General features: G+C 47.2%; 1 protein-coding gene across 3 annotated transcripts in view; it reads left to right on the top strand.

Moving 5' to 3' along the window:
• The window catches only part of Gfra2 (GDNF family receptor alpha 2), an 89,400-nt gene that overhangs the window by 9,276 nt on the left and 59,785 nt on the right, over positions 1-20,339 (top strand). For 2 of the 3 annotated variants that reach the window (XM_076930755.1, XM_034498641.2), the window contains exon 3: positions 3,455-3,538. The exons of the other annotated variant lie outside the window; for it this stretch is intronic. In XM_076930755.1, the coding sequence (XP_076786870.1) occupies positions 3,455-3,538 (84 nt within the window). The remainder of the gene's footprint in view (positions 1-3,454; positions 3,539-20,339) is intronic. 3 annotated transcript variants of the gene reach the window in all.

The raw sequence follows: 20,339 nt of genomic DNA, 5'->3' as shown, positions 1-20,339 counted from the left end.
GCACACATGTCTTAAAACCTCCTGCTTCTGGAGATGGATAGTTCTGCCTTTTGTTTTCATTTTCAGAGCTTTTAAGATGTATTTATTTTTCATTATTTTTAATTACGTGCAGGTGTGTATGTCTGCATATGATTATGAGCACGTGAGTGCAGGTGCCCATGGAAGCCAGATTCTCTGGAGTTAAAAGAGTTTCAGACAGTTGTGAGCCGGCTGGGAACTGAACTTATGTCTTCAGTCTGCCAGTAGAGGTGGTCTAGCTTGGGCTACATAACAGGAGACAGGGCAGGTGATAGAAGAGCTGACTAGAGGTGCCCCAGGCTGATTTGGCTTTCTTAGCAGGAACAGTGCTATCACCTTGGTGGCTTCCTTTGGCATTTTTCAGGACAACCTGTGACCAGAAGCAGGGGAGATGAGGCATTTCTCTGTGGTGGCAGCACTGAGCTCTGTGGTGGCAGCAGTGAGCACAGGCTTGTCTATTTGGTTGTCACTACCCTGAGGTCTTCAAGGCCCCTTTGGACTTGGAATACCTCACTGTACTTCTCTCTCTCTCTCTCTCTCTCTCTCTCTCTCTCTCTCTCTCTCTCTCTCTGGTTCCATGTCTTGAGATGATTTTTGGGTTAACTCTCTCAATGACCAGGGTGTTAACACTACTTACTGTATGCCCCATACTTTATTGGCCCCACAGAACTTGCAGTACCTATGTTCTCCAGTGAGGGTTCCAGAAATACATCCTATCTTGCCCCTTTCTACAGAAGAGTGTCTCTTCTCTCTAAGAGGTTACTTCTCTTAGATCTCAGGGATGGAGATTCTCTATCAGGAGAAGCCAGGAGGCCTTTGAACATGTCAGTGATAAGGTCTACCCGAGAGTTAGATATTCATGGTAAGGTTGAGCCATTTCCCTAGAGGAGGCTATGGGTACCTTCTCCCTGCACATTAATAATACTTAGTAGTTGGGCTAGATCTGGGGTCAAGGGGAGGGCAAGAGCCACTGAGATAGGAGAGATGATTGGAGGGACCTTCTTCCAATTCTTGGTTCTTCTCTGACCCTGAGGTCGATGAGACTTGCCCAGGTTTTTGCTTCCTCCACCCAAGGCCAGGACCTACACCCATAGTAGTAGCTGAGGTTGCACTGGAGGAAGGGGAGCCAGTATATTAGGCATATGGCCTCTGAAGAGGTGGCCACTGAGTTTAGGGAGTCAGAAGTATAATACATTAGCCTTGGTTGTAGGGGAAACTGAGGCACAGGGGTAGTTCAGGGCATGGCTGTCCAGGGCATACCAGCAAATTGGTAGCTGAATTCAGGGCCCTTACACTTTATCAAGGTTTTTTTTTCAGTTGTGCTGAGGGTGATCCTGTGGTTGGGACAGTGGTGTGTGTGTGTGTGTCTGTGTGTGTGTGTGGTCTCTTTTCTCCTGTCATTACAACTGTGTATGGTCATGGTGGATTTCACCAATGGCGGCTCCACAGTTGACTCTGAAGTTCAGGGCCCCTAATCTTTAGACCACAAAGAGCAAAAGCCTGCCCCAAGTGACAGTTCCCAGGATCTACATCTTGGATCTGGCTTCAGTGGCACAGGCCTGACCTCCTGGTGCACCCAGCTACAGGACCAGACCATTTAAATGACGGTACATTTAGAGCGGACGAACCCCTGGTTAGCTAAGGGTGTGGGTTGCCCTAAAACCAGACATATGGCTGTGTTTCCTGCAGTCGGGCAAGATGGCAGTTGGACAGTGCTGGGGAGCAGTCCAAGGACAGCAGAGCTCTAACCATAGGGTCTATTGAAGGGCCACCCAGTATTTTGGAAAGCAGCATAAAGTGAGAGAGCACTGTGCTCTAGGGCCACCACCCTGGGTTTAAAGCCAGGCTCTGCTGCTTACTTGGTGATGAAACTAAATCATTTGGAGAAAGTTACTTTTCTCTGTGTTCCTTGATCTTTGTCAGCACAGTAGGTGAGCAATAGTGCCTAGCTCGCAGGGTGGCAAAGAAGAGAGTAAGTTAGTGTGTCTGAAGTATGTTTGGTGTGCAGAAAGTACAGCACAACTTTATTTTTTTTTCTCCTTACAACAACTCTCAAGCTCTTAGTAAGCTTTACTACAAAGCAGTGCCTGGGGGCCCCCAGGGTCTCCCGGGGGAGAGTAAGTTAAGCCTCAGTGGGTACAATGGACAGTAGACACTTAGACCTCAAAAGGCAATGGATCAACTTTCGATTCTAGTGGGGCACACACTGTTTGTGCTGGGTGCTGCCTGGCACCCAGCATTTCACATAAGGCAAAAATGCAGGCTAGAGGTTCTTTAACAGGAGGGAGGAAGCTTCTTCCCTGTGCTTTGGATGTCTGTGGCCAAGGTTGTACACACCTTCTGTAGTGAGGAAAGAACTTAGCAGCTATGAAGTATTCCAGAGCTAGCTGGATCTCCAGTCCTGGTTCTCTGTGGCCTCTGAGGCTAGATGAAGGAACCTCTTGCAGAGGTAGTCTCTGCTCCGTCTGGTAGGGACATCCCCCATAGATGCTGCTCACTCAGGCTCTCTGTAGGCAAGGGTGCCTGCCCGTGGCGCCAGGCCCTGCTGGATAGAAAATCAATGTGTGAGGCTGTGGGTCACCCCCTGTCTGCCCCTCCCCATCACCACACACACAGTCTGAGTGAGTTTGCATTGATTTCTCCTCACTGGTCAGGTCTCCTGAGGATATTTCCCTTTCTTGCAAGGTGTTTGCAGAGGGCGTGGGATTCTTGATAATGTGGTGGTGGGGTCTCCTGGGCATCCTGGGCCATTTATTTCCTGTCATTCACTTGCTTTTCTACTACAGGCCTCCAATGTCCTCTGAAGCTCTGAGGAGGTGCATGAGCTAACAGGTAGAGGATAGGTTAGAAGCGTGTGTGTTAGAGGCCAGGTGGATAGGAGCGTGGGGTCAGACCCTTTACCTAGTGACTTTCAGTGTCCCCAGCTAGACTCTTTCTGATGATATGGTGTGAGGCAAAGGGGAAATTATGAGTGTGAATCCCCAGGAGACCAGTTTAGTCCTGGATCTGCCACATGAAGCTGTGGGACACTTCCACCCCTAGGCAAACGTTGCTGGGCTACCCCAGAGCCTTCTCTTGCGAAACAAGGAAATTGAACTAAAACATCTTAGTAAGACCCCTGTCTCCAGATTCTGTGATGTATACTTGACCTTCTGAGAGTTATTGTTCTTCCCAGACTCCTTTAAAGAGAGTTGGCCCTGCAGGGAGGTCACATGGCAGGCAGTCATACCTGCTCTAACTGGTGAGAAATAACTTGTCTCTACAAAATGAACTCTCACCCCTAACTTGCCAGCAAAGCATTTGTTTTCCATCTTGGCAAGGGCTGCCCTCCTTCACATCCTGGGGTATGCTAATGGAACTTCCTTAGGCAGAGTCGCTGTCTGATTGAGTGCTTTGCCTGAGGGAAGCCTGTATCTCATGCCCACCTTTCTTCCAGGTGAGGAGTTCTACGAGGCTTCCCCCTATGAGCCTGTGACCTCGCGCCTCTCCGACATCTTCAGGCTCGCTTCAATCTTCTCAGGTAAGTGACCTTTGCTGGTGTTTGTCCCATTTCTTCTCCTTCCTGGGGTGTGACCCATTCATCTCTTTTCCTAGTCTTCTGTTGGCTCTATGCTTCACCTGCCTGCTCCTCACCATTTTTTAGCTTTAGCTCCTGGCTTCTCGGAAGCCGTGTGGCCTTCTTCCTGCAGCCATGCCTGGAGTTAAAAGCATTTGCCTGGTTCCTTGGTGGTCGTGGATAGGCCTTGAATCTGAAGCCCAATGCTGTTCTGATCACTTGTCGGCCATCTGACCCCTGCTTCCGTTTCTGCTTCTTTGGCTCCTCGGTTTGGCACTTTCTTCGGCTATGTTGCTCACCAACCTCTTTGTGCCTCAGTTTCCTCATTTGTGACCTGAGGAAGCCACCATCTGCTTGGGTTAGCAGTGAGTCAGCGGACTGACTGTAAAGCACATGGCAGGCAGAAGGACTCAGTGTTCTGGAAATACTGGTCGTGCTTCTTGGTATAGATTTAGGGTGTTTCATCTTAAGCATCCGGATCTGAAATGCTCTAAAATTTACAGTTTATGTTGAGTACTGAGACCATGCCACAGGGGCAAACTCTACAACTGACCTGATGTGATGGGACATAGTGAAAAGGCAGGCATACTGAAGTTGTAATGTAAGAGTCTCTTCCAGTTGTGTGTATCAAGTATGGATGAAATAGTATCACTTTGTGTTTGGGTTCCATCTCTATGACATAACATTATGTATAAGCAAATATTCCCAACCGGTGACCATCAGAAATACTGAGCATGCCTGGTCCTTAGCAGCTTACGAAAGGGATCCTCTGTTATCTTTGTGTCACCACTATCTAGTCTGCTCTGGGTTTTCTTTCCATTGTGTGAGCCATCAGAGAGGCATCTGAGGTAGAAATCTCCAACTCTGGGTGATTCCCTTGAGGAATGAGAAAGACTATGCTGGGCTCTCGCTTTACCTTCTTGTGTCCATGCTTTAGAACGAGAGGAGAGATTTAGCCAATAAAGCATGAGGCCAACAATGTCCTCATCCTGCAAGCATGAGGACCTGTGTCTGATTCCCAGCACCTGTGTGAAACTGCTGAGCATGGACAGTTGTGCAAACTTCTAATCCCAGTGCTGGAGAGGTGGAGGCAGGAGGATCCCTGGGGCTTGCTGTCCTGCCAGCTTAGCCTGTTTGGTGAGCTCCAGTCCAGTAACAGACCCTGTTCCATCCTGTCCCCAAGAAGGCTGTTAGGATTCCTGAGGATGGTGTCTAATGTTATCCTCTGGCCTCTATATGCATGTATATACCTGTACATACATGAATACACATGTACATACCTGTACATACACAAATGTCCATGTGCACACATACACATTAAAAATATTAGAAAAAAGAGCTGTATGAGGTTTGTGGCTCTTTCTTCTTGACATTCCCTCTGGCATTTGGGAGGTACTGGGGCTGGCATGCTCCATCTTAGAACTGTACTCTCTGTCTCTGTGTGATTGTGTGTGTGTGTATGTGTGTATGTGTGTGTGTGTGAGTGTGTGTATGGTCAAGTCTTACAGGCTGTGCGTGTGTGTGTATGTAATTGTGTGTATGTGTTCAGCTCAGTTCTTATAGGTTCTCTCTCTCTCTCTCTCTCTGGTCTCTTACAGGCTGTGTGTGTGTGTGTGTGTTTGATTGTGTGTATGTGTTCAGCTCAGTTCTTACAGGTTCTATCTCTCTGTTTCTGTGTATCTGTCTCTGTCTGACTCTCTTGTCTCTGTCTCTGTCTCTCTCTCTCTCTCTCGTGTGTGTGTGTGTGTGTGTGTGTGTGTGTGTGTGTGTGTGTCTTATAGGCTCCAGTGGCCAGCCTAGAGCTTGTTCCCTGAGTTGCTGATCACAGGATCTGAGCTTTGGAAAGCTAAGGCTCCTGTTATTCTGAACCCTGGTTCTTAATGGCAGCAATAGGGACATTTTGGCTTTGCCAGCATCATCTTGTGCATTGTAGAATGTTTAGCATTGTCCCCAGAGTTGTCTATGGATGCACTTATACATCCCCGAGGTGTGAAAAGCACAAGTGTCTCCAGACTCCATCAAATGTTCCCCGTGGGGCAGAGCCATTGCTTGTTAAAAATCACTGCTCTAAACTGTGAGGCAAGGTTTCCTAGTCTCTAGAACAGTGCTTCTCAATTATCTTTATTGTTTCCTCCCTAAGGAGGCAAGAATAATTCCTTCAGGTAGAGAAATTAAGTTTGTGTCACAGGACTGAGTTTTGGATGACCAGCAGCCACTTGGAATGTCTGTTTACTTTGTTCATCTGAGGATCAAATTGTTCTACTTTGACATGTCCCCTTCCCTCCCACTGAAGATGCCTCCTTTAGATGATCCTGAGGGTGGTGTTGTGTTCCAGGTGAGAGAGATCCTGGATTCTCACAAGAAAGGAGGTCCCAGTAGGTGTGTCAGTTGAGTCCCATCACTATACAAAATGCTGATGTCACCAGCTCACAGAGCAAAAGTTCACTCCATCTCACAGGTTCTGAGGTTTCAGATCACAACTGGTTCACTTGCTGCTGGGCACCCATTGTAGTATATTGGGATGCATGTGGCTGTGGCAAGGAGCCAAACCGCTCCCATCATGCCTGGGAAATGAAATAGAAAAAGGAGAAAGAGACCAGGACCCCATAGTCCCTCTGAGGGCACACTCTCAATGGTCTAAAGACCTCCCACTAGGTCCCACCTGGTAATGTTTCTACTCCTTCTCATAGTGCCAACCCAGGGAGCAGGCCCTTCATATATAAGCATTTGGGGCTACTTAAGGTTAAAAACTATATGACTAGGCACAGTGACACATGCCTTTAATCCTAACACTCAGAAGACAGGTAGAAGAATTATTAGTTCGAGGCCAGCCTGATCTACATAGTAGGTTTAAGAACATTCTGGGCTAACAGATTGAGAACCATCTCAACAAACCAAACCAAACAAAATATTCAAGCTGTAGTAGCTAGAGAGTGGCCATCTGGACATAGCCTTGAGTCTTCATGGTGGTGGGGGATGGTAGAAGTAGATGGGGACCTTAAAGCTGGACAGTCACATCGCCCTGCCTTTAGTTTCCACTACTAGAGGCGCCTATAGTACCTATCAGTAGCTTTGGGCTCAGAGCACGCTTCCTTCTGGCTTTGCCTGTGGGTGATAGTGATAACTGTAGTATAATTTTGCCCATTCTAGGTGGCTGGATTATATGACTGGCTGACCAAAGCTCCTTCCAACTGACATTTTTAGTCTTGGTTTCTGATTAGTTTGGAACATAAATCCTCTGTGGGTTGGTCCTTCTGAGACTGTGCTCTGAGGCCCAGATGCAGGGTGAGGACATCGTTGGTCTATGTCTGCTGCATTGGGAGAATATTGGGGGTCTAAATGCATCCAGTGTGCCTGCTACCCAGTGGTCAGATGCCAGCTGATTTCTACAGTGTAGACAGGTGCTTTTGGGTTTGATCTGTGAATGCCGGAGGTCTGTGGTCCTCACCTTAACCCCAGCTCCTCTTTCTTCCTGGATTCAACCCTTAAGTATTTTCAAGCAGACAAATCTTTATGTAATAGACACTTGGCACTCTGTGGGGCAAGGCTGTTGACAAGACAAACAAGAAGATCACTGGATGTGCAGTTTGCAGAGACAGAAGCTTGCTAGTGGCTCTGCTGCTTAGTGATAACTGAGTCATATATGGCTCTGGAACTCTGTGTTTCAGTCCACTGCCCACCATTAGGACCAGGCATAGAGGCTGTGGTACTGCATTTGAGTTTGGGTGTGACATGTTTCCCGTAGGATAATGTGTTTGAAGCCTGGTGGTGCTTTTGGGGAGGGGGTTGCAGAGCCTTCTGGATAGCATGACTGGTGAAGGTAGGTTACTCTAAGTAAACCTTAAAATCTAGTCCTGCTTCTAGTCCTGGCTTCCAGATTCCTGACCCATGCTATGTGGAACGTGCTCCTTCAAGCTTCTACTTTCATTGATCAACCTATTCAAGCCCCCATACATCCCCCATGATGGATCATATCCCTTTAAACCACAAGCTAAAAGAAACTTGTCTTCCTTTGTGTGACTGCTGTCAGGTATTTGGTCACGATGACAAGAAACTAATGCACAGTTCTGTTGACTATTTCGGCGGACAGCAGAAGTGACACAGGGCTCTAGAGTCATATCTGGTTCAGTTATCCCCTGATGCTGGCAAGATGCTGGCTCTGTAATCTGCACATCCATTGATCTCTTCATTTGTATTGTCAACACCTTTGAGGAAGGATCACTGAGACTAACCCTGAAGTTGTTTGAGGGAGCAGCACTCTCTGGAGAGGCAGCTAAGGAGGGGAGGCCCTGGCCAAAAGACCCTACTCCACACTGGCCCTACTCCAAAAGACCAAGGAAGCCCTTATGGGGCGGGGCATTCAGCAGAAAGAAGATGGGAATCAGAATCAGGAAGCCAGATGCTAATGTGATGTGTCCCAAATCCCCCATAGGGCTTTGGATACTCAGCTTCCCAGCTCCAGATCTGAGATTTTTTTTTCCCCCTGAGAGACCAAGACACGAATTTGAGCTCCCTCATCCTTTGTCCCACAAGCTTGGACCTCTGGATGTCACAGGTCCCTGCCTGGGTCTCCATGGATTGGTGAGTCTTTGGGCAGGGAGACCTGAGATCCTGTATCCGAGCACTGGGTCTTAGTGTGTGCCGCCCTCTAGGATGACATGTAGTTGACAGGAAGTGGCTCCCCACTTCCACATGTCTTTGCTTGGCTGTGTGCAGTCCTTCTACCATTTTTCTGAGGAGCCTGTGTTGGGGAGTATGCCCTATTGGTTTACCATTACTAGCTGGGGCCCTTGGAAAGAGGGAGGCTGTTGTGTTAGGGGTCCTCTTGCCTTGATCTTTTTACTGTTCCTCTCTGAGGTTTGAGGCTGTGTTTGTTATAGGGATCCCTGGAGCATGAACTCTTCATCTCTGTTGGGGTTCTTGGAAAGTTCTTCTGGGATTCAGTTGACAAGGAAGGCTGCCAGAATTCTTACAACATCCTCTGCATGCCTGAGGTCTTGGGGGAGGGCACAGCCTAATCCCTACCCTCCTTTCTCTATGGTCTTACTTGACACATCCTGGGTTCAATGATGGATCAGCCAGTTCCATCCCAAGGCCAGCTAGGGGCAGTGTGACTGTGACAGACTGACCAATAGCAATAGAGATGTTGAAGCATCTAATGCTGGGAGCCTTTACGTTAATACGCGAAGAGAGATTTCATGAAGATGTTGGGCTTTCTTTGTTCTTTGAATTTAAACTGTCCTTGAAAGCATACGCCAGAGCATTTGAAGAGGTATCTGACATAGGGATCATGGGCATGTGGGTTGGGGGATGGGGCAATAGTCTTGGGAGCAAATCTTGTCTTGGTTGCTGAGTGTGTTAATCAGTTTTCTATCCTTAAGCCAAAAGACCTGAGGTAAAGACTGAGGTACATTTTGGAAGGCGGGAAAGTTTATTTGGGCTCATGGTTTCAGTCCATGGTTGCTTGGCCCTGTTGCATTGGGCCTGTGTAAACAGTAGCACACCATGGTGGAAGTGTGTTGGTGGAGGGAAGCTCTTTGTCTGATGGTAGCTGGAAAGGGCCACAGTCCTAAAACTCACTCTGTGGGCATGTTCTCTGGCCTGACTTCCTCCCTCTGGGCCCTATCATCTCAAGGTTTTATCAGCTCCAAAGCATTGTCATCAACCAGAGGCTCAATATCTGGGCTTTCGGAGGGCTTTCAACGTGTAGATCATAACAGACTGTGTGTTCTTGGGCCTCCCCAGGGTCTTTTTGCACCTAGGTGGCTACATCTGTAAACTGGGCATATTTCATATTCCTTCAGGGGTGGCAAAGAGGCTTTAGTGAGAATAGGTTAGGGGATGTAACTTTTACACTTGAAGACCAAATGGGCTTGCTAGTTAGTCATCTTCTCTCAGCTGAATCTGGGCAATGCGGGTAAGAGGTTGTTTAGGTGGGATACAGGGTGTGGAAATTACGTGATCATCTTGTCCCAGGCTTCTGTGATCCCCTAAGAAGCTGAGAAGGCAGGCGGGGGGGGGGGGGGGATAGAAAAGGTAGAAAAGAGAACAAAAGCTTTTAAGCAGAGAGTTCCTCTGGAGAAGATTCTAAGAAGATGACCTGGAGCTAGCAGGTGTGTGGGCCCAGTGGAGGATGGAGGATGTGGCTGGTATCAGTGAACAAGGAGGACTAGTTTGGGCAGGCAAGGGTGTCTCTCACAGCTATGGGGCTATGACACTAAGGAGCACAGAGAAGCAATAGGTAGAAGGTACTATGTCATTAGGCTCTGCCTCTGAATTTTGGGTGAGATCCCTGGGGGAATCTCCAGGGTCTACATCCCATAAAAGCATTGCTTAAGACATAGGTTCGAAGCATGTTTGTAAATCAACCACACTCTCTGTTTTATGTAAAGAAAATTGAGGTTCAGAGAGAAGGGATAGACAACAGACTGGGTTTAATTTCAACTTTGAGCTCTGTCTAGCATCTCCTTAGAAATGTGCATGAGCCAGCAGAAACATCCATTTTCTGGGATTTTTACAAGGACCAAATGAAATAACGTAGGTAAGCACTTTGCCTGGCATGTTGCATGGAAATATGTTAGCTATGTAGAAACGATCGGGGAGTAGCTTCTCCAAGGTCAGATGGTAGATGGTGGCAGGCTCAATCTAGATAGCATTTGAGAAATTGCTATGGACCTCTTGTTGGCTTGACATGACTTGTAACGGCAAACAGAGCTTGTGGGAGCTGAAGTATGGAGGTGACAGGGTGATTTCTTTAGAGGACCCTCTTTAGTGGATTTCTTTAGTGGCACCCTAAGGCTTAGTCGAAGTCTTATACAATGATCGCCGTCCAGTCACTAGTTGGGACGGGTAGTGGCTTGTGAGAGACCTGAGCTCAGGGGCTTTCTGTGGCTCGAGGGTAGAAGGTTGGATGTTCTACTCTAACTGGTCATCTAGCTTGGATGGATCATAAGGAGGGCTAGGGACTTTCTCTTGGGTGGCCCTTGTGGTCTCCTTTGGAGTTGTGGAATAGGAGAGAACTCATGCCCAGGAAGCCTTGCATGTGGCTTCTGAGAGGGATTGCTGTCCTGTTCTTGATTCCATGGCACAATACTTCATCTTGGTGCTCATCCTTAGGTTTCAAGCACTTGTGCATGTCTGTCTCCCGTGTGTGCATTCCTCTCCATACCTCCTGGTACATACTTCTGTGCTTTACACCCATTATACAACTCCTGAGAGCCTAGAATGAAGGATGACACGTGGACTTTGTGGTCCGCTAGTTTTAGCATGGAATCCTGGCCTTGCTCTACTAACCGTGGGACCTCTGGCCTATTTGGGTCTCCTGAATCTCATTTTTCTCATCTGTGGATAAGATAGGTCAGTTGACTTGTGTAGGGTAATGACATAAGGACAGCTTCTCATGTGGTACGTGGCACACTGGAGCACCCTAGATGGTGACCACTGGGGTCACTGTCTGGGTATTGAAGGGAGAAAATGATTTAGTCTGAGTGCTAGACCTGCCCAGGAAAAGGTAACCGAGGTTTCCAAACAACTCTGAGTGTTCCATGTGTGCTGGATCTTTTGAGTTCTGAGGTGCAGAGATGAGGTGTGCCTTGCTGGGGCACAAGAAATGTTCACAGAGAAGATGGTCAAGGTGGGCCATGAAATGAATATCATTTTATTCAGTCCATGTGGAGTGTGTACTGGAGAGACATGGAGTCCACTACTGCACAAGGTGAGACCTGTGCCCTCTGTGTACAAGGGAGTGTACACTCAGCTGAGATATCCTACAGGTAGCTCATTGTCCATGTGGTTCAAACCAAATGCTGTCCCAGGATTTCAGGGGAAGCAGAAATCAGCAGTGTCTGGGGGGCTATCATGGAAGTCTTAGTAGATGAGAAAGGGGATCCTGGGAGTGACATTTCTTTTCTGTGTGCATGTGTGTGTGTGTGCGCATGCGTGTGTATGAGTGTGTGTGTGGTGTTTATGTGTATTTACACTTGTATATACTTGTGTATCAAGGTCAATCTCAGGTGTTACTCCATAGGTACAAGGACCTTGCTTTTTGAGATAGGGTCTTCTCATTGTTCTGGAGCTTGCTGAGTAGGTGAGACTGCGGGGCCAGTGAGCCCAGGGAGCTGTTTGTCTGTGCCTCCTCTCGCACTGAGATTACAAGTATGTACCACTATGCCTGGATTTTTCACAGCTGTCCTGTGGTTTGAACTCAGGTCCTCATTCCTGTGTAGCAAGGACTGCTGACTGGTCTCTCTCTCTCTAGCTCGGGCATCTCTGATTGCATTATGGCTGGGAAGCCTGGCTAAGCTTGTGAATAAGGGAGAGCCTATGTTTTCTGAGCCTGATGGGCTCAGGGAACATTGGATACTGAGTGTTGTGGCATAGCAGTACTTGAGGTAACAGCTTGGACAAGAAAGCTCAGCTCAAGGGAGGTAGGCTGGGCTATCCTTGGGAGAAGGAATTTATCTTTAGGCCCCAGAGTCAATACACTTTGAAGAGCACCCCAGCGGCTCTGGAGGGAAGGTTGGGCCCTGCTGTATGCCTAGAGAAGCCCCTGTCATGCCAGCCTGCTTCTTCTAGCTCCTTGGCCCACTGGGGCAGGTATGGATGGGCCTTACAGTCTGGGGTATGCAAAGTGATGAGAGGCTCAGCTTTAGCGTCCAGCAGCCAGGCTGTGTGATCTAGAGATTCCCGTGAGACAGTCACAGAATGGAGGATGTCAGCAGGTGGGTGGGCTGGAGGAGCTGGAAGAGGCCCTCCCTGCCCCCTTCATGGCGGCTCAGGCGATAAACTGCTTATCCTCAGGTTGTCTCCCTGAGCCGAATGCAGAAGTGTGTTATTTAAATTTTAAAATCCCATTCTTCTTCTAACAGCTGTCAGGGACTCTGAGTGTCAACAGAAATTGGGTTCTAACTGTAGCTGTCACCCTTTCTGTCCCCCCCACCCCACCCCACTTTCACAGAGAAATCTGCTCGGCAGGGAGAGGAAGTGTGGCTTGGTGGGAGTGAGTGACCCATGGCTGTGGCCATGCTGATGGGCGACTAGGACCATCAGAGTGTGAGCCAGCATCTCCACCTAGGAGTCCCGGAGCTGTAGAGATCCGGATGCCTCTCTTCTCTTTCCATTTTCTCATTTCTGTAAAAGGTGGGGGACTTCAGTCTCCTGTCAGCGAGTGAAGGGATTTGCTCGCACTGAGGTGTGATTAGGGTGTTGGTGACTTCATCTCTGGTTGCCTTTGTGTTCAAGGAAGAAATTTCTGGGGGGAAAAAAGCATCACCAGAGAAGAAGTTTAACCTAAAGGCATGCTTTTTAATGGTAGACCTTCAGGTGTCTGGCTTGGGTGGGTCTTTTTGCAGGTAAAGGTATTTTTCTTTTGGTCTGTCATTGCGTAGACAGCCACCTGATTGCTTCTTTTGTGTGTGATGAGCTCTGCTGGCATGGGAGGAGGCTCTTGGCTGGACACTTTCTGCCATCATCAGCTCCTGAGCTGGCTTTCTTGGGATTCTGTACTCCGCGGTTGGCCCCTGCTTCAGCCACTAACTGTACCAACTCCAGTTTATCCTGATAGAAGTCAGGTGTGAGTGACGTGAGTTCCCACACTGGATACACTCCTCCCCACCCCATCCATCCAACCATATGATCCCGGGACAGCAGGGAGTACAGAGAAAGAACCATAGCAGGGTGAGAGGTCCATGTGGGGACACAGAGTGGAGTGAGAACAGGGATGTGTACATACATGAGGTGGTGTATCTGGGCCGATGTATATTGATTCAGGCTGTGTGTGTATGTGAATATTTGTGTGGTGGTGTGTGCATGGATTAGCCTTTAGTATGTATATAGATATGTGTGTCAGGATGCATGAATGGCATGTACCTAATGGGTATGTGTATGTAAGTGTGTGCAGTAGTAAGTATGTGTGGTGATATGTGTTTATGGTGGTTTTGTGTATATGTTTATTATATATGTGTGTGTGTTGACATCTATGTGTGGTGATAGGTGTTTATGGGATGGCTTGTGTGTGTGTGTACTATATATGTGTATAGGCTGTGTAAGTTAGTATGTGGTTGTGGTATGTGGGGTGGCATGCATGTAATGTATGCTAGCATGTGTGTGTATGTGTAGTGAGTAGATTGTATGTGCAGGTATGTGTATGGAATGTGTTTAATGTGTATACATGTGAGTTAATATGTTGGGTTGTTTGTGTGGTTTTATGTGGCTAGTATAATTGTGTCATGTCTTTGTGTGGTGATGTGTATGAGGTGTTGAGTGTGTTTAACATAGTGTGTCAGTATGTGTGTAGTGGTGTGTGTGGGAATGGCTGTGAATTTGAGGCAGTGGCTTTCTGCCTGCAGATAGAAAAGGAAGGAGAGGGATGGGCTGTAGCCAGGGTAGTAGAAGGATAGAGGCTGGAGATGTGGCTCTCCCCAGGTCAGAACAGAATCCAAACTGCTGCCCCTCAGGGAGTGGCCACTCTTCCCAGCCCCTCCAGAACTTTCTTTCTGGAAAGTTCTGAGAACATGGCTTAGGAATGAATACTGAGGTGACTTAGAAGATAGGAAGGCATTTTGATCTGGCTTACAACATCAACAACAAAAACAAAGAACAACAACAACAACAACAACAACAACAAAACCAACAACAAAACCAACTAGCATTAAGAGCGTGTATAATTTAGGGCATTCTTACCTGGGGGCTGTTTTCCATGAGCCTTCTTCAGGAAGCATTTGTTCCCAAATATTCCCAGAAACCCCTGGTGTCCCATGCCCTTATTTAGGTGTAGAGGATTCAGCAATAACTTGAACCAAAGACTCTCTTTTCTTATGTAACTGAGGTGCTATAGATAGGGAAAAACAGAAACAGGCAAAGGAGCAAATTAACAGGATAAATATAATTGTGACAATTGCTAAGCAGACACTAAAGTCAGATGTTGAATGAGATTATTATGAACACCCAGTCATGAACCTAGCATGGGGGATTTTGGGGGAATGGCAGGCTTGTGACAAGTAGGGAAAGACCCCAGTGGGGAACGCATGTGTGTGAGTTGGACCTGCAAAAGGCCATGTAGCTACAGCCCTGAGTGAGGTGGAGAGTGGTGTTATGGGAGGGGATGCTGGGGTAGGTGGCACTGTAAGTCATACAGATCAGATAGGAGTTGGAGGTTTAATTGAAAAGTAATGGGGAGCCATCAGGAGGATTTTAGATGCTTGAACAAACAACACATTACAATGCGTGCATTTGAAAGCTACTCTTGCTCAATGGGAGAGTGGATGGTGAGGAGAAAGCAGGCCTGTGAGCAAGTGTGGAACCAGTCAAGGTGTTACTGCAGAAGTCCAGGTCCCGGACAGACAGACAGAGGAGAGTGGAGCAAACACATGGACTTTCGATAGAGTGTGTGGGTATATGGAGTTAGAATTATGGCTCAACCACATTTTAAGCTTGCACGTCAGTGATGCTGCCACTTATTAGGATGATAATGATGAAGGAAAGGATAAAGTGGGTGGAGTGGGTAGAAATAAAGAATTCTGTTTAGTCTATATCAGGATTGAGATGTCTGGTAGACCTGCACTGAAAAATGCCAAAATCAGGGGCAATGTGTAGGGAGATATTGGTATACAAATGGCATTTGGAATGGTGGAAGTAATAAAGCTTAGTCAGAGAGAGAGAGAGAGAGAGAGAGAGAGAGAGAGAGAGAGAGAGAGAGAGAGAGAGTAAGATCTAACAAGCAGAGGGCTATAGAGAAGGCGAATCATCATCTGGGAGTGGGGGCTGGGGCGAGTGGGAGCTATTAGAGAAGGGAAGTGTGTTGTACCAGCTGTGGCCCAAGTCAAGCAAAAGAGGCTTGGAGACATGGCCACTTCCCTTGGCCACATGGAGTTACTGCAGTCTACTACTGAACCCACAGGGAGGGTGAGATGGGTTGATGGATTTGTTGGGCGGGGGGACTTTACCTTCTCAGGTTTTATTATGAAGAAGAACAGCTTAAGCAGAGGACTGGTGGGCCAAAGTGAGTTGTTCTGTTTGGGGATGGGTAGTAATGGCCATGTGATTGTCCTCTGCACTGGATGGAACATGACCAGGAGAACTTGGAGGGCACAAGAGGGGAGTGAAGGGTGGCAAGAGGGATGTCCTTGAGTGGTGAGGAGGGATGTGAGCCACATGGCACACATGAGCACAGGAGGCCAGGTGGCCTCTGGCAGGGACACTTCTGCCTCCGTAGTAACAGAAGGCAGAGCTGGGTTGCCAGTGAGATAGGCTGGCTTTTGCCAGGGAAGGAAGGTGAGGGAGTTTCAGCTCTTTTGTTTCCTTATAAAATAGGAGGCAACGTGTTCTGTGCTCTGAATGTTCATGTATGCCCCACCTCCCACCCAGATCACGTGCTGAAATCTCAATTCTGAAGGCAATGATATTAAGAGGGCTTTCACTTATTATTTTATGTTTGTGTGTATGTGTGCCTGCATGAGTTTATGTGTGTGTGAAGGTACCCGTGGAAGCCAGAAGAGGTCATAGGATTCAGAGGAAACTGGGTAATGAGGGGTAGGTCCCCTTGACTTGAACTAATGCTCTTGTAAAAGATTGCCCAGAGAACTAACTCCCTTGTGCCATTGGACAAACAGTGGCATAAGAAGTCATGATTGTCTGTGAGCTGAAAGTGAGTGCTTGCTAGACAGCTTAGACTTCCCAGCCTTCAGAGGGGAATTCTGTTACTTACTGGCCACCTGATCTGTATTGTTTTTCCTTTGTAGCAGCCTGAACACACAAAAAAACACAGTGTTGTCAGCTTAGAATAAAGAGAGAAGAAACAACAGCCCAGGGAGACCGAGTCAGGAGAAGCTGTGAGGTAGATTTTTTTTTAAAAAATAGGATATTTGAGACTTGAATACAGGAATTTCAAGTGAGAACAGTCATTTTGGATGGTTTGTCTCTGAGTGACACTTGGTTGCTGAGCCAGCACGGAAAAAGGAAGGTGGCTTTGCTTCCTTCCAGATAAGTGTGTCAGAGGAGGAGCCGATGAGGTAATGTGTTTGCCCGGAGGCTTGAAAGTTTAGCCTGTAAAAGGAATGTTTGAGGATGGGGTGGGTTGGTGGATGGGGTCGTCAGGACAATGAGCAAGTCTCAGGGTGGGTGACAAATTTTGCTAGAGTAGGAATTCCTGAGAGAAAGCTGTGGAGGTGGGAAGAAGATGGTTGGTTCAAGGTTGGGATGTTGGTACGGATACAGAAAAGAAGCCGGGGCATGGCTGTGGCAATGGGGAGTTGAGGAGTGGGAAGAGGTAACATGATCTTCCAAAGCATTCAAGTAGATTCTTCTTGTTGATTTCCACTGCTTTTTGCCATTCATCAAGTTGACTTCTGGTGGCCTAGCCTGCTTTCAAAATGTCTGCCTCCTCTAAAGAGTACTTGGGTGATTTTGTGTTGGGGTTACTGGGCTTGCATTAGGACTCTCAGAGCATGTCTGGGGAGGGCAGTGCTCTGGACATACAGAGTAGTGTAGGATGGGGCTTCAGGTCCTCTCAGGTCTCTGAGCTTTGGATGACAATGGAAAAGGATGGGAGGTGGAATGTTGGAATTGGTCCTGTTGTCTCTTGGGAGCAAACTAAGGTACCATTTTTCTGTAGATTGAATAGGAACTTCAGGGGTGGGGGACAGATATGAGAAAGGCTCTGAGGTCCTGCTTTGGCATATTTTCTGTATGGAGAGGAGGAGCTCTAGAGATGGCCTTTTGTTCATGGAGTGGGAGACCAAGGGGCCGTCTTTTCTTTGAGCATAGTGTATAAAGGCAGGAGCACATGTATCTGACCTTTTCCATTGGCAAGATGTGATGGATGTTATCAAAATGGAAAGATGGGAAGAAGTACTTTCCAGCTGGGGATCTTATTTTTAAGCAGGCCCTTGTTGCTTACATGCTATGAATTGGAGACTCTGAGGGCCATTAGTAATGAGCTTTTCATTACTATAAGAAAAACACTAGCAGCGGACAATTATACAAGAAAAAAAAATCTCATTTAGTTCAGAGTTTGGGTGGGTCCAAGTCCAGGACTGGAGAGCAGTAGTTCTTTGTGAGGGGCACGAATGGGAACAAATGGTTACATCTTGGACCTGAGTCGAGAGGCTAAGGCCAAACTCAGGCTTTTATGACAGTCCTTCCTCTCTCTAGAACCACTAATCCATGTGTGCTTCCTTCCAAAAGCACATACTCAACAAAGAAGAGACCTCCCCATAACCTCCATCTCCAAAGGTTCTGCCATCTCCTAGTAGCAGGGGATTAACCAAAATTTTAACCCATGAGCCCTTAGAGGACATGCAAGTTACATTCAAACCACAGTGAATATTTTAGTTGTCATCATTCTGTTTCACCTTGGACATTTCCTGGATGTATAAAGGATTGTGGTCCCATCTCACAGACGAGACAAATGAGGTGCAGAGAGGTTCCTATAACCTCTACACACCTTTTCTGCTTGTCAGTAGCCTATGTTCAGCTAGGTTCCCCTCCCACACTACTTCTGAGCCAGAGTGCCCACTCAACAAGAACCAGAGACAGACAATGAAACCTGGGAAGGCCAGGAAAGTGTTTGTCTGTCTATGGTTCTCATCTCCTCTGCTCTAGACTTTGAGCTCCAGGCAGCTGGGAGCCATCTCAGGTTAGTGTTGTTACGTCTCCAGCAGTCCATGACCAGTGGTGGGAGAGAGTTCAGAGACTGATGGCTGCAAACCAGAAGCTGCAGTTGGGTGGCCTCTTGAGGACAAGAGATGACAGTTAGGTTATAGCTTGGGCTCCCTGCTTCTTTCTATTCTCCTGCCCCTCTCCTTCCCCCTCTGTCTTTCCAGTCAATCATCCTGCTCTGTAGTTTGTTTTTTCTTTATCTTCTTGTTAGCACACAATGCTATTTGCTTGAGGTCTGTTGATTATCTACTTGACTCTCCTTCATCTCTTTTATGTTTGAAACTCTTGGCTTCATGAAACGAGACCCTTTTGACTTCTTCCAACTCGGGTTCCATTGCTTCTCAGCCTGTACTAAACATGGGCACCCATGGTTCTGGACACCTCCCCTTTAATCTCTATTCTCCTGCTCAACCTAGGCAGTCTCGTTGAGTCAGGCTTTCCCCATGTTAGTTATGACTAGTTTGGTGGCTCTAGCCCAAGATCTTTCCGTCTTGTCACCATTTCTATTTGGGCACTTACAAATTCTCTCATACCAACCAGGTTTCATCCTGAAACAATTAATTCTGCCCTCCTCCTTTCTCCCTAGTATTCTTTGTCTAATGAATCATCGCTATCGACCCGAAAACGCTCGTCTTCTCTCTCCTCCCACTCGAAATCCAGCCAGTCCTGTTTTGCTGTTATCTGCACTTAACATACAGAATGAAAGTGGGCTACAGTGACCACCCTCTCAAGCCTTCCTCTCTCTGGAGTGCGCCTCAAACAGCCTGGCACTCATCTCTTTAGTCCGTTTCACCCATGTCCTTTCTTAGTGTACCAAAAGTATACTTAGTATAGCTCATTCATCATTCTCAGATTGACATCACCTCCAGGCAAACATTCTGCGTCTCATCTCCTTATCATTCTTTTCTCTATCCGTTGGTACACTTGCCAATCCATTAAATTGTGTTATGTGTCTGTGTCTTATTACCAGTTTTCCTGTCACTAGAATGGAAGCCCCTGGAGGGCAGGGACTCCATCTTTCATGGTGTGTAGCCAGTTCCTGAAAATATTTGTTTGTTTCAGTGACTGCTGACAGTCAGCTCATGGTGCCGTCGGTGGAGAGCATTTGTGTGCAGATGTGTATAAATGAGGCTGGGCGAAGATGACCCATGGGCAAGAAGGGAAGTTGTATCTAGGTCCCTGTGACTTGTAATATCTCAGAAGGCTGAGACTCTTGTTTCTGCCACCTGTTTGTGGTTGGAAAGTCTGCCTTGATGGTTGGGGCTAGGGAGGCGATAGGAGGAACAAAACCTGTCTGAGAATTGTCCTCAGGTGACAACAGAGCCATATGCTACCTTCTGCTCAGGTGGCACTGCTCAGTGGTGAGCTAGGGGTATTAGGTGCGTGTGTCTGCATGTCCATGAATATGTGTTTGGGGCTAGTGGTCACTACCTGGACCTTGTCTCTAGTTTGGGCTGAAACTTTGGAAAACAGCTTAGAATCATGGGGTAGGTACAAAATCCAAGTGCCAGTCATAAAGCTTGTGACTCAGTGGGTCTTTGGAATCCTGAGATTATGGAGTCTGTTCACCTCTGCTCACAGCTAGTCTCCTGCTTCTGAGTGCAAACAAGTGCAGCTGGAATATGAGTTGTGTATGATACACAATTAAGATTGAAAAGTAATGCCTTTACTATGTCAGCTCTAGAACTAATGGAGACAGTACTAAGAAAGGTATATCTGTAAGAATTGAAGACTGAATCAGTTAAAGAAAAACTTAAAAAATTCACTTAAGAATTAGGGGAGTAAGGCAGGTTTAGTAGTTTAGGACTGTAATTCCAACTGTGTGGGAGGCTGAGGCAGGAGGATCACATGATCAAGGGGTCTTTGGACCATAAAATGAGTTCAAGGCCAGTTTGAATAACTTAGTAAAAATGGCTGGGTGAGTAGCTCCGTGGTAGAACACTCACTCAACTCACCGTACTCCCCTCCCCCCGCCCCAACATCCTTAAAGAAAAAGAAACAAGAAATATTCACTGAAGCTATACTGTCAACAGGGCTAAAATTTGGTGGGCTGGGGCTGGTGACTGGTTTGGCAAACTCAACTCTATATTAAATACAGAAGAGCTATTTA

This window comes from Arvicanthis niloticus, chromosome 3, assembly GCF_011762505.2.
Source record: "Arvicanthis niloticus isolate mArvNil1 chromosome 3, mArvNil1.pat.X, whole genome shotgun sequence".
Lineage (NCBI taxonomy): Eukaryota > Metazoa > Chordata > Mammalia > Rodentia > Muridae > Arvicanthis > Arvicanthis niloticus.
Note: the sequence above shows the minus strand (reverse complement) of the source record. Positions and strands in the feature narration are given on the sequence as shown.